This window comes from Trachemys scripta, chromosome 22, assembly GCF_013100865.1.
Source record: "Trachemys scripta elegans isolate TJP31775 chromosome 22, CAS_Tse_1.0, whole genome shotgun sequence".
Taxonomy (NCBI): domain Eukaryota; kingdom Metazoa; phylum Chordata; order Testudines; family Emydidae; genus Trachemys; species Trachemys scripta.
The window spans coordinates 13,907,708-13,935,197 of NC_048319.1; the positions used below are offsets into that span (position 1 = coordinate 13,907,708).

At 51.7% G+C, this 27,490-nt stretch overlaps 1 protein-coding gene across 4 annotated transcripts in view; it reads right to left on the bottom strand.

Moving 5' to 3' along the window:
• Window positions 1-228: 228 nt before the first annotated feature.
• The window catches only part of KANK3 (KN motif and ankyrin repeat domains 3), a 47,682-nt gene continuing 20,420 nt past the window's right edge, over window positions 229-27,490 (bottom strand). For 2 of the 4 annotated variants that reach the window (XM_034755078.1, XM_034755079.1), the window contains exons 2-11: window positions 20,456-20,537; window positions 12,081-14,009; window positions 11,074-11,173; window positions 10,583-10,831; window positions 7,585-7,672; window positions 6,377-6,596; window positions 5,018-5,160; window positions 4,028-4,228; window positions 3,004-3,102; window positions 229-1,101 (exon numbers count right to left, since the gene is read on the bottom strand). In XM_034755078.1, the coding sequence (XP_034610969.1) occupies window positions 1,045-1,101; window positions 3,004-3,102; window positions 4,028-4,228; window positions 5,018-5,160; window positions 6,377-6,596; window positions 7,585-7,672; window positions 10,583-10,831; window positions 11,074-11,173; window positions 12,081-14,009; window positions 20,456-20,492 (3,123 nt within the window). In that variant the 5' untranslated portion in view covers window positions 20,493-20,537 and the 3' untranslated portion in view covers window positions 229-1,044. Of the gene's footprint in view, window positions 1,102-3,003; window positions 3,103-4,027; window positions 4,229-5,017; window positions 5,161-6,376; window positions 6,597-7,584; window positions 7,673-10,582; window positions 10,832-11,073; window positions 11,174-12,080; window positions 14,010-20,455; window positions 20,538-27,490 lie in introns of those variants that run through there. The other 2 variants (XM_034755080.1, XR_004643720.1) reach the window with 2 other exon arrangements.

Sequence of the window (27,490 nt, forward strand, 5' to 3'; positions counted from 1 at the left end):
TGACACATACCAAAGTGATATCTACACTACAAGGGATGTGGACCTATCAGACACAAGCTCATTGGATACCTGGGTCAGTTATCTGGGAAACACACCGCCATGACCACAGGAAACTGATGCTGTTCCAAGACTCCCAGCGGAGGTGAGAACACACTACGACACAATGGTCAAAAAACCCAAAAAGACTCATTGAAAGCTACTGAGCAGCAGCAGAATCACGTCTCACCGTTGTATGAACAATGAGGGTATTGTTTTATTTGTAGTTTGTTTTTTTAAAAAAAGGAAAGATGTGTGGAGTATGCTAATGAAGTTACGCATATGCATGACAAGGGCACAAACCCAGGAAGTGGCAGTCAGACATCTTGCAGGAACTGGGAGCAAGGCAGAGCCAGGGTGCAGGGCAGTGACCAGCAGCAGTTGTTATGTTTCAAAGGTTGATACGACAGAGTGTACGTGTCAGAAAGCAGCAGAACAATACCGCCCGGAGAGGAGACTGGGACCTGAGCAACTACAGCTGCAGCTGCATTTCCCAATCAAACGGTTGATTTTTGGCCTTTTGTTTTGTTTTTAGCCTCAGGTATTTTGGTATTAAAATTTCCACTGAAAAATTAAAATGTTCTGTGGAAAATTTAGATGCAGATGATTTTTTCCTATTTTTGCTGAAAATTTCCATGATGAAACCCAAGTTTTCTACCAGCTCTAGGTCTGATGTTATAAACAGTGCTCATGGCGGCCCCGGGTAGGGGACTTGCCCGGTTTAGCTAGACGAGCATCAAGGTGGGGAGAAGAAAGGAAATGCTGGAAGTGACCCTCTGTTTCACTCTACAGCAGCCCCCGTGACACAGATTAGTGCAAGCTGCTTCCCTTCAGCGGAGATTGGGTTAATTAGGCTGAGAACAGATGCCTGTCACACTTGACAGGAATATAAACACATGGGACCTTAGGGGATGGTACAACATATGGACTGGGCTCGAGTTCTTGGATGTGATGAGATATAGGAGTGAGTGCCTGGAGAATCCAGCTGCCTGGGATGTGAAGGCTGCTCTAATGTTTCTTCATTAGGTTGCTAGAGCTCTTCAAGGCTATCGGTGGGGTCCCCTGCTGCAGAGAGAGAGAACGTCAGTCACTAAACTTTTCTAGGGTGCAGAAACAACAGCCTCCTCCTCAGCCCCCCTGTGTGTGTGGGACCAAAGGGGAAACTCCTCTCGATCCAGCCCCCGATGCGCAGTTCAGCTAGGGCAGTGGGAGGACAGGCCCCAGCAGTTCAGGTTGGGGAGCATGCAAACCACGCCTGAGCTCTGCGCAGTGCCCAATTCCTTGTTGATGCCTTATGAGAATTTTTCATCTACATTATGAGTCACCCCCTCTCTTGGGTGTAACCCAGATGGGCATTTCTGGGTGAGTCCCTGCAGAGAACGCCAATCACTGCAGAACAGCATGAATAGGGTTAAAAAAAAATCTCTTCCAATTTCATCAGTTCAGCAGAGTGGCTCCTTATCCCTGGCCCAGGGACAGGACACAATTAAAAGTTTGATGCTGCTTCAGAGTCAACTAAATGCAAAAAAAAAGCATCTGAAAATATATCTGAGCGCATGAAATTACCTCTCCGCTTCCAAACGCAGAGAACTTCCTAATGGCTGAAGCTGTCTGCTTCAAACTTTCACCCAAAATATGCATCCCAGCTAAGAACCACCCTGAGAAATGCCAGCCTAGCTCTTAGTCTTCCTAGTGTGTCAGTGCTGCAGCACTAGGACATATACTGACAATTCTGGAAGTTTGTCCAACTTTATAATACAATCAACGCCAAACAACAGAAAATCACGTACAGTTTAATAATTGTTTCAAATATAATAATGTAATTTACTTCCTAGATTCTGCTTTCCTACCATGTATTGTGATTTATATGCATTTGTATGCGTGTGTCATTGGGGCACTAGGTAAAGCTGATGTTTTGATCGAGAGCAATAATTCCTGAGTCTAGAGGCAAGATGGAAAAATAACAACTGCATTTCAGAAGAGCTGAGCACTAGAGAGGAACTTCTGGGATGTTCCTTAGAACTCCACCCCCTCGTCTCTCCACCACCAGGTGGGTTGAGTGACAGCTCACTAAGCCAATGAAACACCAAGTGGGAACTTAGCACAAACTCTCATTGAGGTGGGTGGCACATAGTTCTGAGGCCATTCAGAAAGATGCCTTTTCCGAATTCCCCCTTTCCTGGGTGTCAGAAGCCAGTTTCACATACATTGTAGAGCAGATCACTTGACGGTTGCCCTGTTCCGTCAATTCCCTCTGAAGCACCTGGCCACTGTCGGCAGACAGGATACTGGGCTGGATGGACCTTTGGTCTGGCCCAGTATGGCCGTTCTTATGTTCTCATGAATAGTTCTCGCATATATGGAAAATCCCAGCTGTTTTGCCCCCTTAAGAATTCCTAATATATTCAGTACAGATTATTCTCCCTCAGCCTGGGCAGGCCGGTCCCCACAGAGCCTACCCTGGAGCTCGGTCTTGCTCAAGGGTTAAACAATTCCAAGGCTGGGGCTTTCACCACTTCCCTTGGGAGACCTCGCCACTAGCCCTGATGGGAAAGGTTAGTTCCTATCCATCTTAACCTTGCCTTTGGGCAGGTCCATTGGGTGACTTCTTGTTATTCCTCCCCGAGCCCCACCTGGCAAGATCCTTCCCTTTGATAAGCTGGCAGCAGAGAGTTCAATTCCTGAGAGATTTATTTGCAGTCAGTTCACCCTGCTGTTGTCTCAGGGTTTCATAAGCCTCCAGGCTTGGAGAGGGCCGATGCTGGGACCTGTGCTAACCCCCTGGCCTATCACCCAGTGAGAGTTCAGCAGCCAATTGCATTTAAAAGCCAGCTCGGGAAATGTCTGGACAGTGCTTTCAGCAGGTCCCGGTGAGCACGGTGACCTGTTTCCTGCACAGTACTTTGGATGGTCTGGATGGGGCCAAAGCTGTCATGATTTCCACTGGGGGAGCCTTCGGTTACTTACGGGTGACTGTGCCTTGGAGTTGTTGAGGTGGGCGTACATCAATACTGCAATGTTGCTGTGACCGGCCTCCAGGGCGATGGCCACGGCATTGTTCCCATCCTAGGGAAGAAAAGGAAAAGGTTCCTCAGAGAGCTCCCAGCAGGAGACTTGGTGTGACCATTTAAGTAACACAATACTGAACGTTCGGCGCGTCCAACGCCTTGGAACAGGCAGCAAACCACAAGGCCAACAGCCAGGGTCTGACAGGCTGGGCAAGTTACTGAACTTCTCTCCCAGGTAAAGGTCCGGGGCTGGAATAAAGGATGGTGTGATGACATAGGAGACAGGTTCTAAATGGGAACTGGCATGGCTTTTAAAAAGCAGGGCCTGCCAGACCCACCTCCCCTCTTGCTTTTGGACTGGCCATGGAGTGCAGGTGTGATAGGGCCGGGTGAAACCTGCACAGCAATGCTTTCATTCTGCCGTTGGCCCTCTAGTTGTGGGCTGTTTCTTTGAACGAGTTGGTGTTTCCATGTGTTTCCATGGGGCAGTTCTCTGGCCCGTATTGTACAAATCAGACTGTGGGCCCTTCTGGCCTTGCAGTCTCGGAATGTCTGGGGCACAGCTGTTCTTTACAATACCTGGTTTCACTTGCAAACAAGGGCATGCACTGTGCACTAGTCCCTGTTAGGCAGGCAGGCAGCAGAAACACCCCCCGAGGCTGTAGATGATCAATCGGATGCTGTGTACGGGGACTAGTCCAAGTGGACGGTTTGTGAGCTCCTGACAGGCTGAGGTTTGTTCACATAAAGGGGTTAGTCAAACAATCACTGAGCACAAATACACTGGGAAAAATCAAACTCTGTTTGTGGATAATTTGCAGGTCAACAAAAGGTGAAAATCCCCAGGCAGGAGTGATTCATCCAGCTCTGTCATACAGGGAACTGGTGAGGTGGCAGCACATCGACATATGCAGCACAATGCAGCAGGGGTGAGAACCCAGCACTATGGTCCGTGGGGGTGAGTGGGGCAGGCAGCGACTTACGTTATCCACAATGGAGACGTCACAAGCTGGCTGGGCCAGGAGCAGCCTCACGGTCTCCAGTCGCCCGTGCTCGCAGGCGCACATCAGGGCTGTGGAGCCCTCCTCATCCTGCAGGTTGACGTCAGCTCCGCAGGCCAGCACGGCTTCAACCATCTCCTGCCTGCCATGGCTGACCGCCAGCATCAGCGCCGTCTGGCCAGCCTGCAAGCGAGAGGAGAGGTGAGGGGAGCCACATGCAGGCAGACATGGAGAAGAGACATGGCACAGTCCCCTCCAGCTGGGAGAGGGGATATTAGTAACAGCTGGACGCTCTCCTAGACAGACAAGTGCCCAGGACCCACAGACTCATACTAGGCCAGAGGGGGTCACGACTGCAGGGAGAGGACAGCGGCTACTCAGCCATGGCTCGTGTGCCCCACAGGGGGACGAGGGAGTCTCTCCACTTCCGCTGGGTCTTCTCCCCCGAGGACCTGTTCGGCTTTGCCCATCCCTCAAGTCTGCTGGCTACCCTCTCCCCCCCAGACCTGGTTCCCAAAGGGTCCCAGGCACCGAAAAGGGGCAGCTTCACACAGAAGGCAAATCTAAATAAGGAACACGCTTGGTCCTGCCAGCGACAGAGCACTGAGCACATGCAGGATCCGGCCAGCAGCTGCTGACGGCGACAAGCGCTATTTGGGAACCTTTCGGAGACTCTAGAGTAGGCTGGCTCGGCTTGTGTTCCCGGCCCCATGTGGGGAGCCGCCTGCAGCCAGCCTGTCCCACCCAGAGCTCACTGGGGGTAAAACAAAGCTTGTTTTGGTCCAAAGCAGGAGTAGCTGCCGAAGCTTAGGGCAACCAATCAGGGGACAGACACGAGCCCTGTCACTCAGGTGAGCCGGCCCACCTGCTCACAAGCTGTTCTTTCCAACAGTCGAGGACAGAGGCACGGCCTGAATCTGGGGGTTTGGAGTAGAGGTGACAGCTGCAGGGAGCAGCCCCGCTAGCACTGACCTGGCTCGCCTTGGCATTGACGTTTCCCATGCTGAAAAGTCTCCTGACAACGTTCATGTCATCTTCGTGCTCCACCGACGCCAGAGCTGCCAGCATGAGGGCTGTGTAGCCGGCTTTATTCTGATGGTCAACGTTGCAAACCCCTGCAGAAAGAGAAGTGGGCCAGAGCAAACCCCAGCAGGCCAGAATGCTCAGCAGCAAAACTGCCCTCGGTTCTGCTTCCAAGAGCTCGTCTCAAGTCAAGGAGCTGCTGGTGCTGAGCTACGGCGCGCGGGGACGTCTGGATTCGGGGTGGCCATGCTCATTGTGCGGTGGATGCAGAGCACCTCTTGCGCTGGCACTGCTAGGCCAAGGCACAGTCACCAGACCGTCTGGCCCCCACCCTTCTCAGGTGTGGGGTCAGACCCACTCACCGTGGGATGCTCTGCAGTGTGGAAAGGCCTTGTTCCCTTGATGTTGCCATATGGTACATGTTTGCTGGGCAGCCCCCACCTCCACAGCTGTGGTCCTGCGGGGAACCCCTTGCTGGATACCTGGGGCTGCAAAGGAGGTTTGACAAGCTCTGTGCAGCACGGAGCCTTGAGCAGCTCCATGCAGGACTGGAGGATCTGCCGCTGCATGGAATCTCCTGTTCTGTTCCCCACCCTGCCAGGGGTGGGCCACATCAGGGCCAGCGGAAGCTATTTCAGCTACCTGGGCTCATGACAAATGGCTAATGGCTGCACACAGTGTTCTGCACAGGGACCCACTTTCACATGCCCCTGCAATGGCCACTGCCTGGGCTGCGTCTTGCTCTCTGAACGCAGGCGGCACCTTGAACTGTAGGTGGGGCATGAATGAGGGCAGCGAGCTCAGGCCCCATGTCACAGCACAGACACTAAGACCCCGTCCATGTGTTTGTCACTGCACCTGCCCTGTGGTGCCCATGGGCAGCACTCCTGCATCAGATTCTACCACTGCCGAAATCTGCTGGCAGAGGAACTGGGGACCCTGGAATGGATGCTGAGGGCAGGAAAATGCTTGTGTAGTAGGTTCATTTTCAGGCCTAATTCACTTGACATGTCTGTAACCCCAGGGCATGGGCCAGTGATGCGTTCTACACCAGGAGCACAGGCTAGTTTCTTGGGCTAGAGCCTGGCCGCTAGGGGGCGCTAGGAGAGGGAGGCAGACTGGCCTCCTGTCGGGAGGAGGTGGTGGGTCAGGGCTCCCGGGTGAGTGTGTTTCATGGGAGAGCTCGGGGACCAAGGTCTCTGCTCCCGTCTCCTAGTGCAGAACCCTCAGCTGAGCCATCCCCACTTCCGGGCTGGACAGGGTTACATCGCACCCAGGGGTAAGCAGAAGGCACTTTGTGCTACTAACCTGTGTCCAGGAGCAGCTGTACGATCTGGAAGTTGGAGTGTGAGACGCTGTAGTGGAGAGCTGTGTTACCGTTCCCATCCGAGAGATTGACCACGTGGGCCAGCATCCCCGGAGAGACCTCCGCGAAGGCCAGGAGGTGGCTGGCGACCAGCTCTGGGACAGAGGACTTCTGGCTGGACACTCGGAACCACTCCTGGAGAAGGATGCTGCTGCTGGCCAGCTGGGGAAGGAGAAGCGCAGGCCTCAAGCTGGGAAATGCTGATCTCCAAGGGAACATGCTCATCGGCCAAAGCCGTTGCTGCTCTCAACACTTCCTCTGCTAAGTTTCACCCTAACACGAAGCCCGGGGAGCCTGAGCTCCCACGAGCAGCTGCACCATCCCCAGCCAATCCTCCCATTGCCACAAATACAGAGCAGTGCAATTCCCTCCACCACCCCCCTCGATAACATGGCACGGATCCGAGCTGCACCAAGGCTCTGGATGACAGGCCAGTGCCGAACCCTCTGGACTGAAGCCTTACACATGGCGCTAGGCATTCCCTGGGCGGGGAGTGGATACGGACAGGAAGCCCCAGGAGGGAAGGCACAGGTGTCTGGAGACATGGGTAGCAGGCAGCAGCTGGCTCTGTGCTGGCTCTCAGGGCTTTCTCAGCATGCCGAGGGGATTGTGTGTGCAGGGTAAGAGCAGCCCTGGATAAGTCCCCTGGGGTTCTGGGGATGCAGGGAGCATGGGCTGTTCAGCCTTCAATCTCTTCGGGTCTGTGATGCCTGGAATGTCAGGCTGAGCCCAGCCGGGAGGAAGGGTTAGTGACTCCACGGTGATCGTCTCATCTGACCTCCTGCACGACACAGGCCAGAGACCTGCCCAGAACAATTCCTTCTGCACTAGAGCAAAATACCCCCCCCCCCACCTCCCCAATGGGGCGCTCCAGGGTGAGCAGAGTGTCCAGCGTGTGGCATGCAGGGGAAGGACTAGTCTTCCATTGTCCTGGCTCACACCCCTTTCCCTTAAGCTCAGTGTGGCGGATTACGGGCTCTAGCCGTGGGGTGGGCAGGGCTGGTGTACAAGGGGTTGCAGAGGAGTTTGTGGATCCAGGCTCTGATGAGCTAATGGAAGCCTCTTTGGGGAGAATACCCCCAACTGCTGGTCTCCATCCCACCTAGGGCAAGCCCAGCTGTTTCACTTCTCGGCACCCCCTCCTACTCACCACCTCTTTGCTCTTCACGGCACTGGGATGGCTGAGGTGGTGCTTCACAATCATGCAGGCCTCTCTCATCCTTGGGCTCAGTTCAAACCTGTGAAAAGCAGTGGTGGGACGGAGCTGTCTGCAGTGTTACCCCAGAGAAGTAGGTGGCCTGCAGAACAGCAGGAGCAGACCTCGAGCGGGCGCAGCTGCCGGCTAACAACCTGATCCCAGAGTTCCTGACGGGCATGTGCAGAAACATCACGCCAGCTTCTAGCCACACCTCAGGCACGCCGGCGCAGCCAGGAGCAGCTTTTAAATCTCTGGCAGGACAGGCTGGGGGGGGGTTGCAGCAACTAAGTTAGTTGCTCATTAAAGCACAAAATGGGGGGGGGGGGGGGAATTCATCAGCAATAGACTCAAAGGATTGTTAGGAGAAAAGAAAACGATCCACGTGCTGCTTCCATGCATGAGTGGAGACAGCCCTGAACCCTCCCTCGGTACGCCCTGGCACTACCTAGCAGAGACATCTGTGGCTCCCCTTGTCAGCGGATCTCAGCACCTCACAAACATTCACAGATTCATCTGCTACTCCCCATTTTGAAGACAGGAAACCGAGGCACAGACAGGAGGGTCCCTGGCTCCCCCAGGGAGCATAGAACGGAGCAAGGCATTGAACCAAAACGTCTGAGTCTAAGGCAAGTGCCAGAGCCACAAGATTATCCTTCCTCTTCTGCAGTAGGGACGCTCTCACCACTCAGGTGTTGGGCATGGGATTCTGACGCATCAAACATTGGTAACAGCCAGAGACTGGATCCCAGAGTAAAGGCACGAATATTTGATCTGGTGCAGCAGGGAGGGTCAGGCTAGAGGGGTCAAAGGGCCGATCTGGATTCCTGCCTTCCTAGGGAGTTGCCCTGGAAAAAGCCCCCATTATTTCCATCATTCAGAATCCCATTTGTGTTCTGCACGGGCCCAAAGGCTCCCGGACTGCAGCACTCGGGGAGCATGCATTTCAGTCTCTGCTTCCCAGGAGCTCCCAGAGAAATGATTACAGGCCCTGGCAAGCAACAACATCGGAATGGAGGGACTGCCCAGCTGGGTTAGACCAAAGCTCCATCTAGTTCAGTGTCCCCTCTCCAACACTGGCCAGTCTCAGATGCAAAAACCCCACAGTGGGCAATTATGGTATAACATGGCCATAGCAGAAATTTCTTCCTAACCCAGGGGTCGGCAACCTTTCAGAAGTGCTGGGCCGAGTCTTCATTTATTCACTCTGATTTAAGGTTTCGCGTGCCAGTCAGACATTTTAACGTTTTTAGAAGGTCTCTTTCTATAAGTCTAGAATATATAACTAAACTATTGTTGTATGTAAAGTAAATAAGGTTTTTAAAATGTTTAAGAAGCGTCATTTAAAATTAAATTAAAATGCAGAGCCCCCCCGGGCCGCTGGCCAGGATCCGGGCAGTGTGAGTGCCACTGAAAATCAGCTCGCGTGCCGCCTTTGGCACACGTGCCATAGGTTGCCTACCCCTGATTTAGTGGTTGGCTGATGTCCAAAGCATGGGGTTTTTTATCCATTCCAAACTTTGTGGGTTTTTTAATCCTAGTCAATGTGGATGTTTTCATATAAATGTTGTACCTATTTTTTAATCCTGCTGGGCAATTGCCCTCAATTATATCCAGAGGCAGTGAATTCCACTGGCTAATCTTGTGTTGAGTAGAAAGGAAGTCTCCCTATTTCAGTTTTAAATTTTCTGCCTTGGAGGTGTCTTTGTTCTTGTTTCAGTGGTGCCCGATCCAGCTTTTCTGTACCATTCATTATTTTCCTATACCCTTATGTTCCCTCTTATTTGTTTCCTGTCTAAATTACATGTATCATTGTACCTTGCCATTTATGAATGGTTTTCCAGTCATTCAGAAGGGCTGCACTGGGGAACACATGCTACCCCTTCTCAAAAGTACAGCAAAGCTCTCCTGGACACATGCTCCCCTGATTGCCCCTGGAGGCATTATGGCTTTTCTTGCTAGGAGCTTCAGCAAAGGGCAGTGCACTTCCTTCCTCTGGCCCTAGGAGTGGGTGACTGCACCTTTAGCAAGCTGGGTGCATCTGCAGATCGAAGGTGGCTTTCTTTGTGCATGCGTCATCACAGATTTCAAAATGGGCGGATTGCTAAATTGAAATCTGTTTTTTCCCCCCCAACAGAACAATGTCCCCAGCGTAGTTTGCACCCAGGCCTATTTTCAACCTTCCACTGTTTTAATGAAGCCCTGCTCAAAACACCAAGCAGGGAGAATTCCCCCCTGACCCCCCCCCATAACACAGATACAGCTAGCGGAATTTTGCTCCAGTTTCCTGAAAGATTCACCTTCTAGCAGAGCCCAACCAGGACAGATGCCAGCCCCCAAGGGGGAATGTTTTACAAAGCTAGGAGCAGGTGGAAATGGGGGTAGAATGCAAACTGTTTAGCAACCTTAGCTTCACTGGTTGCCACTAGTGATGGCTCTAACAGCGTCTGCTGGCAGCGCCCAGCTGGGAGATGCTGGCTTGCCCGGGGGGGTGGGGCTAGGATGAGTTTGAATGGCCGATCTTTTTACTAACCAATTCAGCTGAGATTAGGGCCGGTCGGATTTTTTAAACTCAATTATTTTTCCTGTCAAAAAAATACAATTCAAATGTTTCACCAAATGGGTCCAATTGTGGCCACAAAGAGTTGGAAACGAGATGAACATTGTGGCTTTGTTTTGTCTTGTTCACTGGGGGAGGGAAGGAAGTGTCTATGGCAAAATTAGAACGAAATCGTTTCCTTGGACATTTTTGCAGAAATAAAATTGGCTTTTTCGGCCAGGAGAGGGAGACAGCAGCTGGAACTGCTCCTGGCCTGAGACGTTTCTATGGAAGGGGCTCTAGACAACTCCTCCTCCCTCCCCATTGGCTCCAGGGGGTTTGGGGCTGGAGTGCTCTCATATAACTGGGCCTTTCTGACTAATTCCAGCCCTGGGGAGACTACCCTGCACTTACTTCTCCTTCACCTCGGTGGGGTCCAATGCTGGTGCACTCTCTGTCCCCTGCTCCCCGTTTCTCTTCCTCTGCTCTGTGCCCGGCTCAGGACCCTCCACGCTGCTCGCAGTCTCACCCACGTTCGCACCGATCTCGTCCCAGGTGTTTGCATCGTCCTCCGCGTCGCTGTCAGAGCTGGTGGGTGAAATCTTCTCAGAGGAGCTGTCTTCACTGTCCTCCTCCTCCTCCTCACTGGACGTGCTCTCGTACCTGCCGGGAGAGAGAGCAGGGTCAGGGCACTGCAGTGAGATCTGCCACCTTCTCCCATGATGCCCGTACTGTGCAGAGGGAGAGCTGGGGTGATGCTGCTCCCTGCCCCCAACACACACATTGCATGTTGCAATCATGGCAGCTTCTTGCCCTGCTGTGGGACTAGGATGCAGCCAGGTTTACAGAGATCTGCGAGTGCTGGAGCTTGCTCCCTGGCAAGAGATGGAATGAAGGGCACATACTCCCCATTCAGCACGCCCACGAACTGCAGGCTTTTCCTCCCGCCCTCGGCCTCGCTCTTCGGAAACCCGTCTCGCTTCTTCATGATCGACTTCAGTGCACCTGAGGAAACAGATGGGAAGTCACATGGTGGAAAGCTCTGCCTCTGGCATAGACACAGGGCCGGGGTCTCACTCCACCCACCCCAAGTTCCTGGAAAGGAGGCTGGGTGGGGCGGGAGGCTGTCCAGGAGAGGCTGGGGTGGGAGTGCTGGGGGTGAGAACAGGCTGTTCCTGTCCAGAGCCTGCTGGGCTGGGGGATTCTCCGCTTGTCGCTCCGTCTCCCGCCCGGAAGGCCTGGAATTTGTTCTACCTTCGTCTCACTAGAGAGCAACAAAGCACAGGGGAATCTGCTGCTCTGTCCATCTGGACACCCCGAGCTTCAGCAGAGCCACGAGCCCAGGCAGTGTCCTGCATGTGCCGAGGAAGGCAGCTCCAACCCACAGCACTCGGGGCTCTAATTCGCAATGGCTGCCCAGGTGTGGGAGCTCCTAGCCATGCCCAGGTCTTGTCCCCCCAAACACAAGCGCACAATCCCTGCCCTCTTACCCCTCCCCTAACCCCCCCAACACAATGGCTCCACCTGTCCTGCTCCATACAAACACTGCGCTCCCCCTCCCCCAGCCTGAAGATCCTCAGTCACCCCACAAACCTCTGGGCTAATTCACTGGGGGGCTGGAAGCATGTGGTTACCAGAATTGCTGTCACATGACCTATGATGAGGTCATCTGCCCAGGTGCCTGATCAACACAGCCTCCTCTCAGGTTGGAAGTCTCCTCTCACTGACACTGCTGAGTAGCTCCATTGAAGTTAATGGGATGGTGTCAAACCGGTGTGAGTGAGTGGAGAACCAGGATCCTGGGGGGTCAGGCTCCAGCTAACTGCTTGAAGAGCAAATGGGCGTATTCCGCCAGGGCCTGACAGGTGCGAGACTAGTCAGCATGCAGCAGATGCTGGCGTAAGTGACTCACCAGCCCCAGGACTCAGAGGAGCGTTACTGTCCTTCTCCAGAGGCCTTTCCGGCGTTGCACTCGCACACTCGTGCACCCCATTCCTGGAGTCCTGGGGAATTAAACGTGACCCTTGCTCCACTTCCACCATCCCTGTCCCTCCCTGAGGCATGGCTGTCTTAGTGCCACTGGCGACGCCAGACTCAGCAACGTCCACCTGGTTTCCACCTTCTCCGGCTCCATTGGGGGTTTGTTTAGACTTATCACCAGCCACACCTTGATCTGTTTCTTCCATTGCTGCATCGATTCCTGCCTCTATATCAGCTTGGGTGTCCTTCTCTTCATACAGGGCTGGTGAATCTGGACCTACAGCAACTTCTCTACTTTCCAAATTGCAGTTGACTCCAATGCACAACATCTCTGGCGAGCAATCCACACCCTTATCGATCATTTCCAAGTGGCTGCCCACCCCCTGGCTCTGCATTGGTACCGCAGCCTCTGCGTGTGCTTCTACCATCTGAGGCTTGGCCATTATTTCCTTATCTATCAAAGTTCTTGGCCTTCTGGAACAAACCTCTACTCTTAACTCCTCAAGCTCCTTAGTCGCGTCCTTCAAGTGGCCTTCCATCATGGCGATGACTTCTCTCTGGTGGCCAATCGTGTGCTGCAGCAGCTCCATTTCCTTCTCTGCTTCCGTCGGAAGCCCTAACAAGGACTCCACAACCCACACTGCAGCGTCCTTGGTCTCAGTCTCTTGGCCAACAGCAATCTCATGGCATGGCTTCTGAGATCGGTAGTAGAACACGGCCTCATTCATGTTCACCCCCTCGCCCACACCTACAGACTTACACGCTTTCTCCATGGCCTTTGCGGGGCGGGCAGCCGCCTTGCTGGCTCGCACGTTCCTGTCCGAAGCAGACAGTTTCTCAGTGAGTCTCCTTAACTCTGTGATTTTACTTGCTCGAGCCTTCACCGACTCCAGTTCCCTTTCCAGTTCCGCGGGAGCCTCCTGGCTTGCCCTGGCAACCTCTGCGCCGAGAGACCTGGGTGGAAAGCTGAAAACAGAAGCCTCGCTCGTTTCGGGCAGGGGTTGCTCCTGCAAACCCGCCATCAGCTTCTCCTTCTCCCGCTTCAGTTTGCAGATTTTCATTTCTAGGACTGGGATCGTCTTAACTTGTTCCTCCAGCTCTTTGAGTTGCTTGAGGGCAGCAGCCATCTGCTCCCGCACATGCTGCAGATGCGCTGGGCTGATGTTGGTGGCCGGGGTGCTCCTTCCGGAATTCAAAGGGCTCATTCTCATAGAGCCCGTCAGAGACGGGCCAGGTGTGGCTTGGCTGTCCCCATTTCCATTCAAAGGGACAGCAGAGGAGGAGCGGGTCTGGTGAAAAGAAGCGGTACTGGAGACGGAGATCCATGTTTTGGAGGGACTGCTGGGTGGCCCAGTCATCTGGGCATCTCCACTACTCAGCAAATGGAGCTGTTCTAGCTCCAGCCTCCTACTTGTCTCTTGCAGGGTTTTCTCCACCCGGGGATTTCGCATGAGGGATTTGGGGGCAGGAGGTGGGAGGAGATTTATAACTGGAGTTGGAGACACAGGGTTGGAAGCCTGTTTGCTCAGGGGCTCTCTCATTTCTGAGGACCCAGACTGCATTCTGATGCGTGGAGATAACAGGAGCACGTTCCTTCCATCCTCGCTGGCCATGGATGCCAGAGACTCGGTGGAGGTCCATCCACTGGCGTGGCCGCTGGGGCTTCTCAGGGAACTCGGCTGCTGCTTGGGCCCTTTCGCTTTCCGGTGCTTCGGCACCTTCTTGAGAGTTTGGCCACTCTCAATGTCATCGACATATTTCAGAAAATCGAGGTCTAGCAGGAAGCCATAGGGGGTTTCCACAGAGTAGGAGCTCTTCTCCCCATCGTCCTGATCTCTGTACAAGAAGGGGCCACCTAAATCTGCCAGGAAAGCCAAAAGGAAACCATTGGTACAGTAAAGAAAAACCTAAGTTCATCAAACCCATCTCCTGTCCCTGTCTCCAGAGGTGCTGGAAGTAGGAGTGTGGGGGGTGCGGTAGCACCCCCTTGCTTGAAGCGGTTTCCATCATATACTGAGTTTACAGTTTGGTTCAGCTCTCAGCACCTCTGCCTGTCTCCATGTTCTCAGCTTTTCCTGCTGGATGCAGGGCAAGTGTTAGATGCCACAGAAAGTTCACGTAGGTGCCCAGACTGGACAAAAAGGCCTGGGGCTTTCTCACCTGGCAGAAGATGGGAAGCAGGGGTCTGGAATAACCCCATGTGCCCTCTGATCTGAGCACCACTTGGAGCCTTTGGGGAAGCCTGGACCCATGTGAGTGTCACACCCAAATTTGAGGGCGAGGATTAATTCAGGGTCTTTAAGAGGGAGGTGAAGCAGCATGGTCAGTCCATGGACAGAGGATGCTAAATTGGGGCATGTTCAGCAGGGACAGGGCCATGAGACAAAGTGACCTAGGGCCTGATCCAATGTCCATTGAGGGCAGCGGTGGCAATAGTCTTTGGATCAGGCCCAGAGAGAGGTTAGGAGTCTGCGCTTCATGAAAAGGCCTTCACTCTGGTGTTAAAGTAGAGGGGAGCAGCGGGGTGGGGGGCTGGGAGGGGGAAGCGGGAGGTGCCCAGCTCCCCATCCCTGCCTGGTGCAGCTGCCAGTCAATTCAGGTGTATGGCTGAGCCCCAGAGCATCTGAAGGAAACCCTCCGTCATTAGTACGAATGGACCGACAGCGAGAGTGTCTGAGCCCTGGGATCCCCTCTCCACTTGACTCAGGTGTGTGACCCTCCCACTGGATTAGCTCTGAATCCTCACTAGAATCCTGCTAGAGCTGGTTGGGAATTTTCTGTCACAGTGATTTTCTGACACAAAATGCAGTTTCCACAAAGTCGACATTTTCAGTAGGAAAATCTTGATTTTACCAAAAATTTTCAATTTTCCATCAGTGATAAATCAAAATAAAATATTCCACTTTGTCTGCGTTTGACCCAAATCAGAATATTTTATTTTGTTGAACTGACCCAAAACAGATCATTTCAAATCTGTTCAATAAAACATTAAACTACATTTCCCTGAAGCACAGGGCCTTGTAGGAATTGTAGTTCAGCCCTGCCCCCTGCGTTAGAATCATAGACTATCAGGGTTGGAAGGGACCTCAAGAGGTCATCTAGTCCAACCCCCTGCTCAAAGCAGGACCAATCCCCAACTAAATCATCCCAGCCACGGCTTTGTCAAGCCTGACCTTAATAACCTCTAAGGAAGGAGATTCCACCACCTCCTTAGGGAACCCATTGCTCCTTGTTTTGTCATCTGCCACCACTGAGAACAGCCGAGCTCCATCCTCTGGAACCCCCTTTCAGGTAGTTGAAGGCTGCTATCAAATCCCCCCTCGCTCTTCTCTTCTGCAGACTAAATAAGCCCAGTTCCCTCAGCCTCTCCTCGTAAACCATGTGCCCCAGCCCCCTGATCATTTTCATTGACCTCCCCTGGACTCTCTCCAATTTGTCCACATCCTTTCTGTAATGGGGGGACCAAAAGTGGACACAATACTCCAGATGTGGCCTCACCACTTCCCTCAATCTGCTGGCAGTGCTCCTATTAATACAGCCCAATATGCCATTGGCCCTCTTGTCAACAAGTGCACACTGCTGACTCATATCCAGCTTCTCGTCCACTGAAATCCCCAGGTCCTTTTCTGCAGAACTGCTGCTTAGCCAGTGTGTCCCCAGCCTGTAGCGGTGCATGGGATTCTTCCTTCCTAAGTGCAGGACTCTGCGTTCTCTCCTATGAGCCAAGCTCCCTGGAGGACTACATCTCCCATAATGCAGTGTAGATTACCCTCAGCCCAAGCTGTGTGGTGCATCATGGGAAATGTAGTCTGGGAAGGGAGTCTGTTTCATAGGGAGAATGGGACTCCTGAGCTCCCATGAGGCAAAGTACCAAAGGTCCATGCAGTTTAATGTTGAAATGACTGGAAAGAAGCATTTTGAGTCATTTCAACGAAACGAACAGTCAGCATGGATTCACCAAGGGCAAGTCATGCCTGATTAACCTAATTGCCTTGTATGACAAGATAACTGGCTCTGTGGATGAGGGGAAAGCAGTGGATGTGTTATTCCTTGACTTTAGCAAAGCTTTTGATACGCTCTCCCACAGTATTCTTGCCAGCAAGTTAAAGAAGTATGGGCTGGATGAATGGACTGTAAAGTGGATAGAAAGCTGGCTAGATCATTGGGCTCAATGGTTAGTGATCAATTGCTCCTGTCTAGTTGGCAGCTGGTATCAAGCAGAGTGCCCCAAGGGTCAGTCCTGGGGCCAGTTTTGTTCAATATCTTAATTAATGATCTGCAGGATGGTGTGGACTGCACCCTCAGCAAGTTTGCAGATGACACTAAACTGGGAGGAGTGGTAGATACGCTGGAGGGTAGGGATCGGATACAGAGGGACCTAGACAAATTAGAGGATTGGGCCAAAAGAAATCTGATGAGGTTCAACAAGGACAAGTGCAGAGTCCTGCACTTAGGACCGAAGAATCCCATGCACTGCTACAGACTAGGAACCGAATGGCAAGGCAGCAGAAAAGGACCTAGGGGTTACAGTGGACGAGAAGCTGGATATGAGTCAACAGTGTGCCCTTGTTGCCAAGAAGGCTAATGGCATTTTGGGCTGTATAAATAGGGGCATTGCCAGCAGATCGAGGGATGTGATCATTCCCCTCTATTCAACATTGGTGAGGCCTCATCAGGAGTACTGTGTCCAGTTTTGGGCCCCACACTACAAGAGGGATGTGGAAAAATTGGAAAGAGTCCATCAGAGGGCAACAAAAATGATTAGGGGTCTGGAGCACATGACTTATGAGGAGAGGCTGAGGGAACTGGGATTGTTTAGTCTGCAGAAGAGAAGAATGAGGGGGATTTGATAGCTGCTTTCAACTACCTGAAGGAGTTCCAAAGAGGATAGATCTAGACTGTTCTCAGTGGTACCAGATAACAGAACAAGAAGTAATGGTCTCAACTTGCAGTGGGGGAGGTTTAGGTTGGATATTAGGAAAAACTTTTTCACTAGGAGTGTAGTGAAGCACTGGAATGGGTTACCTAGGAAGGTGGTGGAATCTCCTTCCTCAGGGTAGGTCTACACTTACCCGGTAGTTCGGCGGCAAGCAAATCGAACTTCTGGGTTCGACTTATCGCGTCTTGTCTGGACGAGAAGTCGAACCCAGAAGTGCTCGCCGTCGACTGCGGTACTCCAGCTCGGCGAGAGGAGTACGCAAAGTCGACGGGGGAGCCTGCCTGCTGCGTCTGGACTGAGGTAAGTTCGAACTAAGGTACTTCGAACTTCAGCTAAGTTATTCGAATTGGGGGGTTAGTGTAGACCAGGCCTTAGAGGTTTTTAAGGTCAGGCTTGACAAAGCCCTGGCTGGGATGATTTAGTTGGGGATTGGTCCTGCTTTGAGCAGGGGGTTGGACTAGATGACCTCCTGAGGTCCCTTCCAACCCTGATATTCTATGAAAGGTTTCAACATTTCCAAATATTTTATGAAAAAGTTCTACATTTCCACTTTTCATCCCAATTTGTGTGAAAAGAAACGTTGCCATACAGGAATTTCCTGCCGGGTGGAAATGCCGGGTTTTGCTCAGCTCTACCAACAGCCCCCAGAGAGATACGGCTGCAGCCAGGGCCAGCCTTACATAGGGGCGAACTGGGAGAAAGCCCAGGGCACCGTTATAAATGGGGTGCCCCTCCCCCTGCTGCTCTGCTGGGGCCTGCAGTCCTGCGGCTCTGCCCCCTGTCTTGGAGCTGCCCCTGGCCAGCTGCTCCTGGGAGCTTCCTGACTGCTGTATGGGGGGGGGGGGGTGCTGATGTCACGGTGTCCCCTGCCCTTCCCCCCACCCAAGTACCCCATCTCCGCAGAGCAGGGTGTGTGTGTGTGTGAGGACAGGGCTCACCAAGAGAGGGACTGAGCAGCTGGCGGCGGCTGCAGTGTCTGAAGGAGCTTTCCTTAAGAGAGCTGCACTCAGCAGTCTGAAAGGGCCAGAGCGTGGTCTCTCACACACACTGTCTCTTTCACACTCATCCCACAACACATACTTAAATTGTTGGTTTTGTTGGTACTTGTTGGTACTTCCTGCAATGCGTATATGTTCTCTGTAATTTTATTCTTTCAAAGTGCTGTTATTTTAGTTTTTTGACTGGTCTGTGCATTTTGTAATTTTATTTCTCTCTCATGCTTACATTGAATTCTTTGAGTAGTGAGTTTTAAAATGCCTAACCTGTCCTGGCTGGAGTAATTATGATTATTACCGTTATTATCATATTGTGCTTTGTCATTCATTATTTAAAGTGGTACAATCAACTAACAGTATCCTTCTAGAACAGTGGTTCCCAAACTGGGGTTTGTGAACCCCTGGGGGTTCGCGAAATGTTACAGGGGGTTCTTGGGAAAAAATTCCCTAATGGTGGACAGAGCTGTCCCTAGGAACTCTGGGCAGCATGTGGCCAGCAGCTTGGAGCCTCTGGACTTCCAAGAGCTAAGCAGATCAAAGCAAGCCTATCTATCACACTGAGGAGATTTAAACTTCAAGACTCCTTATAAGAAATGGAAAGGGAGGTGGATATTTTTTGCTGTTTTTAAAATGAAACAGGCAGCTAGTATTGTTTTTAAAATGATTATGAAGAACAAGTTTAAGCTTTGTTGCAACATGTGGTGTTGGCCTGGACTGCTCAAGATCTGAATGCTTGTGTAAGAGGAACTCTTTGAGTTGGCTTCTTAAATACCTTCATACTGTTTCACATCTGATCCTCCTTGATGAAACATAGGAGTCTTGTCTTATAACAGGCTTATTCAAAGTGATACAAGCTATGAAAGTGAGTTCTTGGAAGAGTGTAGCCATTTTAATAATGTAATAAAAATACTGTAATGATAAATAATTAATAATAAATAGTGTGTAATAAGCATATCATAAAAACAAATTTTATATTTCCAAGATCACTGCTTTTATAATTTATACTCAGGTAAAGGAGAAAATCCCTGGAAATATTCATTTTTATGAGGGGGTTCGCGAGACTTGACATTTTAGTGAAAGGGGTTCACAGGTTGTTAAAGTTTGGGAACCACTGTTCTAGAATGTAACTTTAGCTTGTACTCACCGTAGCAGTGCCAGTTTAAAAAACATTAGCTAAACGCATAACTTTAGACACTGGGCAGATGAAAGTCGCTTATTTTCAAATTGTATTTTTAGTTATATCTGTAAAATAACTTAAAATTTGCATGAAAATAACTGCAGTTCCAACCCTGATACCAATAGCAATGATGGAGTCAAAATGTTAGTGAATCACATACATGATTGTGATCCGTAAACATAAATGCCAAAATAATTAGAAAAATAAATTCCCTTTCTTAATAAAAGAGCAAAAAACCCTTATCACATATGTTCAAATTATGTTTTTAGTGACAAACAATTGACTAAAGTAGATAATGGCAGTAACACAGATTTTAAGCCGATTTTATTTATTTTGATGTCTCTCTAATAAAGATAGTGTACAAAGTATCAAACGTGTAAAACTCCAGAACTGATGCCTCAAGGTTTGGGATTGGGAACATCTTGCTGTATTATCTCCTGATTGTTCTAAATTTACATAGAAACTTTAAACGTGGCGTTAATTGGTGTTTGTATATTTTTTCTTTCTTTATATAACAATTAGATACAGCGCTCCTGTCAGCTAATTCCTACGTTATTATCTGCAAAACCCCTGGAGTTTTCAGGTATCTAAGCAGTCCCTGGACTCATGGTTAAAGTTTCCTCCCCCCAAATCTGAAATGGTGCCCTGGATGAGCCAGAGGTGCAGCCCCCATGTGACAGCACGAAGCCACATGTCGAGCATGAGGCACCACAAGGGTGTCAATACACCGTATGTCAGGCCCCCCTTCTGCGCTGCTGCTGCTGGCGCTGCCTTCGGAGCTGGGTGCCCAGCCAGTATCAGGCCACACTGCCAGTGCTTAGGTCTAGCCTCTGGCATCTCTTTCAATACAAATTAAACACTAGGGGAGGCAGTGGGGCCCAGAGGTGATGGGGGGAGGGGAGGGAAGGGAAAGCCCAGGGAGCCTGTGGGGGCTAGGAGTGATGGGGAAATGCCAAAATACAAGTTCCCCAGGGTGCCATTTTTCCTAAGGCCGGCCCTGGCTGCAGCCTTGGAGGTGCAGACGACTGTGATTAGGCTGCAGCCCCTGCCATTTGCATTCATGGCAGAGGTTGGTCACCCCTTTCCATCTCTTTTTGTGGGAGGGCAGGGGGTGCCCCATCTTCACATTCAGAGCTGGGCACTGGGAGAACACATCATCCTGGTACCCCTTAGGTAGGAGCTGCCCATGTCTTTACCTGGGAGATTCTGGTTCAGGTGTAGGGGCTGTGCCATCTTCTCCTAGGGGATCACAAAACCATAGACCAGCGGACTGCGAATCTGAAAAGACATTACAAGCCGGAGTGAATTCCTTCCTGGTAGGTAGGTTGTGACTCTCAGCAGCACAGACTAGAAGGAAGCCCGTCTATGCAACCCCAACTGCCCTCCCGCCTTCACACCCCAATTCCACTTCATATGCCAAAACATCACAAAGAAACCCCAATCACAGGGGAACAGCCTCCCGCCGCATCACACCACCACACGGCGAAACCTGCCTCCCTCAGAGAGCTCTGTGCCCAGACAGCCTCCGCGGTCCTCCTCCCGCAGACATGGCCTCATGGAACGCTCAGCGCAGCAGGAGCCTGCGTTTCCCACACAGATTAGACGGGGACCCTCCGTCTCCCTTTCCCCAACTCCATTCTGCAGCATTTTGTTGGCTCCTGCCCTGGAAGCCTTTAGCCACCCCCACCCCGTCTGGGCAGCCTGCCTCACAACACAGCATAGGAGGATTAGGGGAAATTGCAGCTAGACTCTGCAATGCATTCTGGGGCACAGAGGAAGGAGGAGACCTGAAGTGAAACTTGGAAAAGAAAATATAACCTGAAAGGTAAGGGAGGAGAAGACCCTGCTCAGGCAGCAATTGCATCAGAGAAAGGGCAAAATCTGTACCATGCCCCAGCTTCTGTTCAGCACTTGTCAGCTGGACAGAGCACTGGACTGAGGCTCAGGAGACCTGGGTTCTGGTCCTGGCTCTGCTGCTAGGTGACCTTAGGTACAAGTCACCTTTCTGTGCCTCAATTTCCTTATTTGTAAGATGGGGAGAATGACACTGACCTTCTCTCCAGATCTACTGAGGAAAAGCACCATATAAGAGGTAGGGATGGTTATTAAAATGCTTTACAATGAAGATCACCTTCCCCAAGATCCCTAATGCAAAAATCTCTGTGTGGAGAAAACCGTCCTGGAGACAAGGTGGAGGCTTGAGCAAGAGCCGAGCTATTTGCTGAAGACTGGGAGTGTGGGGGAATCTGAGACACAGAGAGGAAATGACTCACCCAGGGCACTCAGTGGTTAGGGGCAGATCTGGGAACAGCTCTATGGGGCGCCCACCCCTTGAATACTGTGTCCAGTTCTGGTCACCTCATTCCAAAAAGGATAAAGTGGAACTGGAAATGGTCCAGAGATGGGCAACAAAGATGATCAAGCATATGAAATGGCTTCCATATGAGGAGAGTCTAAAAAGACTGTTCAGGTTAGAAAAAGAGATGATTAAGGGGGGAATACGCTCGAGGTCTATAAAATCATGATGTGGAAAAAGTGAACAGAATTATTTACCGTTTCCCACAATACAAAAACAACAGGGGTCACCCGATGAAATTCATAGGCAGCAGGTTTAATACAAACAGGAGGAAATACTTTTTCACATGATGCACATTTAATCTGTAAAAAGCAACAGAGGGTCCTGTGGCACCTTTGAGACTAAACAGAAGTACTGGGAGCATAAGCTTTCGTGGGTAAGAACCTCACTTCTTCAGATGCCAATTTAATTCTTCATTTAATCTGTGGAACTCATTGCCAGGGGATGGCCAAAGGTATAACTGGGTTCAAAAAAGAACTAGATAAGTTCATAAAGGATAGGTCCATCAATGGCTATTAGCCCAGATGGCCAGGGATGCAACCCCATGCTCTGGGTGTCCCAAAACCTCTGACTGCCAGAAGCTAGGAGGGGAAGACAAGGGTGGATCTCTCCATAGTTGCCCTGTTCTGTGCACTCCCCTGGAAGTTCTAGCACTGGTGCTTGCCGGAGAGAGGAAACTGGGTTAGATGGACCATTGGTCTGATGCAGCATGGCTGGTCTTATGAACACGGGTCTCCCAAGTCCCAGACCAGGACCCTGGCCACTAGACCCTGCGGCCATAGTTAAGGTAACAATGGAGGTGGAGGGGTTTCTATCTGAGCAGGGCCTGGGGCTGTCTGGGACGCCCACACTGAAATGAGCTCTTCTGGAGGAGCCACTCTCAGCTTCTCAGTTCCCGCTGCAGTCTGGCTCCCAGGGCACCAGTGAGATTTTTAGAATCAAACTGTCTGCAAGACCTGGGGTTGTAAGTGCATTTCTGGAATGTTTTCTAAGCGGTTTCTGGAACGTTTGAAAGGCTTTTTGGCCTGTCTCCCACCTCAGAGGGAGGTTCGCTCTCCACTGCTGACACCCCCACCCCTAGCAGGGGCTGGGGCCTTACGAGCATTTCACGCAGCACGTGGACAGAGACATTCAGTCCCAGGACACCATAGCCAATCCCCTCCCCGCTGCTTAGGGAAGAACTTCAGGGAGGGTGTGCTCATACCCCAGTTCTCCCCTGCCAGCCCAGGCCTCTCCAACAGCCCTCCCCTCCAGGATGGCAGCGGGGCTCAAAGGATCTCCCTGGTGTTGAGGGGCAGTTTGGACAAGGTGTTTTGGAGGTTCGGAGTGGGGCTGGCCTAGGCACGAGCTTTGTGCAGTGGGACTTTGCCCTGCTTTAAGGCCTTGTGTAGCAGGCTGCGTCTCTCGGTTTCAGCTGGGTTCGTCTGTACTGCAGGGGGACTGGTTGCTACGGGGTTCCTGGTTACAGAATGGGCTATAGTTTTTTATACCACTCTGGCTACTATATGGGCATCGTCGCGATCAAAGCGAGGGACACCAAAAGACACAGCTTTTCCTTCCCAAGGAACAGGCCAGGGTCTATTCCATTCTCTGTGCTTTGGGGAGGACACAATGTTGGTCTGGTATCAGAGGGGTAGCCGTGTTAGTCTGGATCTGTAAAAAGCAAGGGAGAGTCCTGTGGCACCATAACCTTATGCTCCAATACATCTGTTAGTTTTAAAGGTGCCACAGGACTCAATGCTGGTCTGGCTTCAGCAGCACACTTATTGTAATGCTGCAAAGTCTCTGAAATGCATAGTGAAGCATGAAGAGACTGGTGCAGATCCTGGGCTGTCTCCAGCTGGATTGCGGTTGCTTTGCACCCCCAGCACAGCATAAATCAGACTTCCTATTAGGGATGTAAAAGGTTAACCGGTTACCTGGTAAGCATTAGGCTTACCATTAATCCCCCTGGCTGGCTGCACCTGGCCGGCCGGTGGGACCCCAGCCCCAGTCGTGGCGGGCGGGCTGGCCGGAGCGGCCCCAGCCCTGCCGGGCAAGCTGGCGCAGTCCCAGCCATGCCACGCCCAGCCCCAGCCACACCGGGCCGGCAAGACCCTAGCTCCTGCCTCCCCATGCCAGCCCGCCACTGGAGCAACATCAGTTAACGGGTAACCAGTTAAATGATATAATTTTAATCATTTAACCGCTTACCTTTTTAAACCAATATTTGCATCCCTACTTCCTATTATGTAGCTTGGTTCCTGCACCAATGATCTGGTGTCAGTCCAGAAATCCTGCCAGGCAAATGAAGATCTCCCACTTTTCACTTCTGGCCTATGAGTCTCCCTGCTTCGTTCCCAAGGTTTGCTGGATCTAGGGCATCTCCCATCAGTCGTGGGTTGGGTCTTCATGAGGACAGTTGGCGCTTAACTATGGTTACATGAACAGAGATGGAGGTTCCTGGATGTCTGACATGCTCAGAGCGGGAACCATAAATGGAAGGGTGGCCAGTGGGTCGCTTTGGGTCCGAAGCAGAAGGCAGAGACTGCCCTTCTCCAAGTGTCATGGTAGAGGTTAGTGTGGAGGGCTTTCCGTTCACCTTGTCCATGTCTCACCACACTCAGCAGTTGCTGATTATCTCTGTTGCAAGGGGCTGTTCATGAGCTCTCGATGGAGCTGCTGCTCTGAGTCATGCCTGCTAAAATTAGCTCCTTGTACATGGAGCAATTCCATACTAGGTGCAGAGAGAGAGAGAGAGAGAGGGAACGCTGCTCCTGCTTCACTGATAACACAAGAGGTGCCAGAGATGAGGCCCAATCTCAGTCATTGCCAAGGAGAGTGCACAGGAAGGGGGAAGCGACAGTAGCCAGGGATGCAAGAAGCAGCGAATCAGACTTTTGAGGAGCTTAGGCCACAAGAGGACCTGGAATCCTTCTCACCCTTTGCATGGCCAGATCGTGAAAATGAGGAGGGAGGAGAAGCAGAGGGAGAGGATGAGAGGAGACAAAGATGAGGAAGAGAAAAGCAAATGGGTCACAGAGGGGTGCAGAGCTGAACAATTTTAGTGTTTCCTTTAATCCATGTACGTGGCATGTTGCTATCACAGTGAAGGCTCATTAGAAGATGCCCCAGAGACACCTCAGTCACCCTCCCCAGCTAGCCACGGGACAATCAGGATAACTCGTTCAGGCCAGAGAAGCTAAACTCAGAGCCAGGGCTTTCTGGAACTTGCGCCTCGCTGCTAAGGAAATGATTATCTGGGACCAAGACGGTTAGATTTGGGAGGCAGACAGGTTGTTTTATATCCAGCCTGAGGGCAGCTAGAAGTCAAATGACCAATGACAAGGCTGCTGCCGCAGGGGAGATCACGGCGTCCAATGGACTCGGCAGGGTCTGAATCTAATCCCACTTGTCTCCTCCCTGTTGGCCCAGCTGGGATTCCTGTGTTCTAGTGCCCATGTGACCAGATCACCTGACTAGCTCCTAGAGCACCTGCTCCAGCATCCTGCAGTGATAAATGTGGCTCAAGCAATGTCCGAGCATTCTGCAGTTCACCTTTGGAAGCCCAGTGGCTCCTGGCTGCCAGGGCTGGGTGGAGCTGGGCTATCCCGGGGGGGAGGAGCAGCAGGCCAGCACTAAGCATGGCATCAGGACATGTTGAGAACCACACTCCTAGCGCCAGAGCAGGAACCTCTGGGTGTGTCATCAGGCAGTTGCAGGGGGTGCGGTCTGGCTGGTGTGAGCTAAGCTAAGGGAGCGAGAGGCACACAGCCCACTCCCACTCCCGTGCCATCTGTCACCTCAGGCCTGTAATCATTTCCTGGTGACCACACCCTGCCGAGCAGGAGCTTTCCACAGGCTCGAGGGCTTTCCAGAGCAGCGTCCGAGGTGACCTGCAGCAGGAATGACTCCTTTGGCAGCGCATTCAGGCCGTGCAGATCTGCAAGGATGGGAATTACTGGTCACATGGGACTGAGCTCTCCCGGGGACAGAGTGTGAGCCGAGCCCCAGCAGGGAGTGTTGGGGCTGCAGTCGCCCAAAGACAGATTTTCTAACCCGACTTTCAGATGCACACGGCGGGCTGGAGTTGAGAGCAAATGGGAATCAGTAACACTGTGGCCACGTATCAGGGGTAGCTGTGTTAGTCTGTATCCACACAAACAACAAGGAGTCTGGTGGCAAATACATCTGTTCATCTTTAAGAGGCCATCAGACTCACCCCCTGATACTTGTTGTTATTGTAGCCGAGGCCTTGGGGGAGCGGGGGAGGAGGGGGGAAACAGTGTGAGGAGGGAAGGGGGTAAGAGCAGGAGAGGGAGAGGGAGAGAGATCAGGGCAGTGAAACTGAGCAGAGCTCCAGGAGCGAGTCGGAGAACTCCATGAAATGTGTGTGTGTGTGGGGGGGGGGGGGAATCTGTTTTTGAAAGAATTCCAAGAAGTGAGTTAATTAGCTGGGGAGCAGAGAACAGTGCTGAGCTGCTGGAACATCTGTCTGCATCTGCTGGCCGACTGCACCGGCGCTGCGGGAACAATGATGTTTGCTTTTGTGGGAAATTGCTGGAACAAACAACCCTGCAGTTTGGGGAGCGAAAGGGAGGGGAGTTTGTAATTCCCAGAACCAGCGCCAGAGCGGAGCAGCCAGCACCCCAGCCCCAACAGCTCATGATAAACTCCAGCTCCAAAAACAACCCTCTTATCAGATGTGATACATCATTGAAAGCCGCTCAGCCAATCACAAGAGATTTACTGCGTCCCACAGGCCGCTGATTAGAACAAACCCATACAAAGTGAATGCAGCAATATCTCCAACACTGGGGTCCTCCTCCTCCTGCCGCACCTAGAGATGAGCAGAGATGAGCGCAAGTCACCAGACTTGGCTCCGCCTCTGGATTTTGACTCCCACAAAGGGCAGTGGGGCTGGATCCAGAGTTGGGGTGAAATCTGCAGCTAGATTTGGACTGCCTGAAGTCCAGGGATGCTGAGATCTGGGGTTTGGTTTCAATCCCTTGCTAGGAATGAGATGTAACATAGTGACATGTCTCTCAGTTTGAGTCTCCTGAATGCACCAGAGCTACTCAGATTCCCCTGAATTTTCCTACACCAAGAACGTGTGGATGTGCTGCTATCCACAGTGCCTGCAGAATTGTTCCAAATAATGGTCACGCTAGACATGACAGTGACAGGAGAGGCGATGGTGGGGGGAGTCATGCGAGGTCATGTGCACCCCCAGATTTGCTGCTTGTGAGCATGCTCAGTAACACCTGCTGAAGCCGCTGCCCTCACTCCCTCTCCCCCCCACGCCCCACTCTCGGCAGGTACAGGTAATCTTTGGACTGATGCACATACAGGTTTCACTTGGTGGACACATACAGAAATCTGAGATCTCTGGGCTCTGGCACACTCTGTCTCCTGCAGATATCATGGGGCTGCGGCATGCCAGAGGAGAAGCCTGTGATTACAGCTGGGACACAAGAGACCCAGATTTAATTCTTAGTTCAGCCACAGACTGTGTGTGTGACCTCAGGCAAGTCACTTCATCTCTTTGTGCCTCCCTCGGCTTCCCTATCTGTGAAATGGGAACAATGATCCGTCCCTGCCTGGTCAGATGTGGGGAGGACGAATGATTGTGACGTGCTCAGCGCCTACAGAGACGTGGGGCATACAAGGGTCCAAAAGGCAGGCTGGGAGCTGCCAGGATAAAAGGGGATAAAAATAAGAAACAGAAAAATGAGGTCAAGTATCAGAAGGGTAGCCATGTTAGTCTGAATCTGTAAAAAGCAACAGAGGGTCCTGTGGCACCTTTAAGACTAACAGAAGTATTGGGAGCATAAGCTTTCGTGGGTAAGAACCTCACTTCTTCAGATGCAAAATGAGGATGACTATTAGGGAAAAA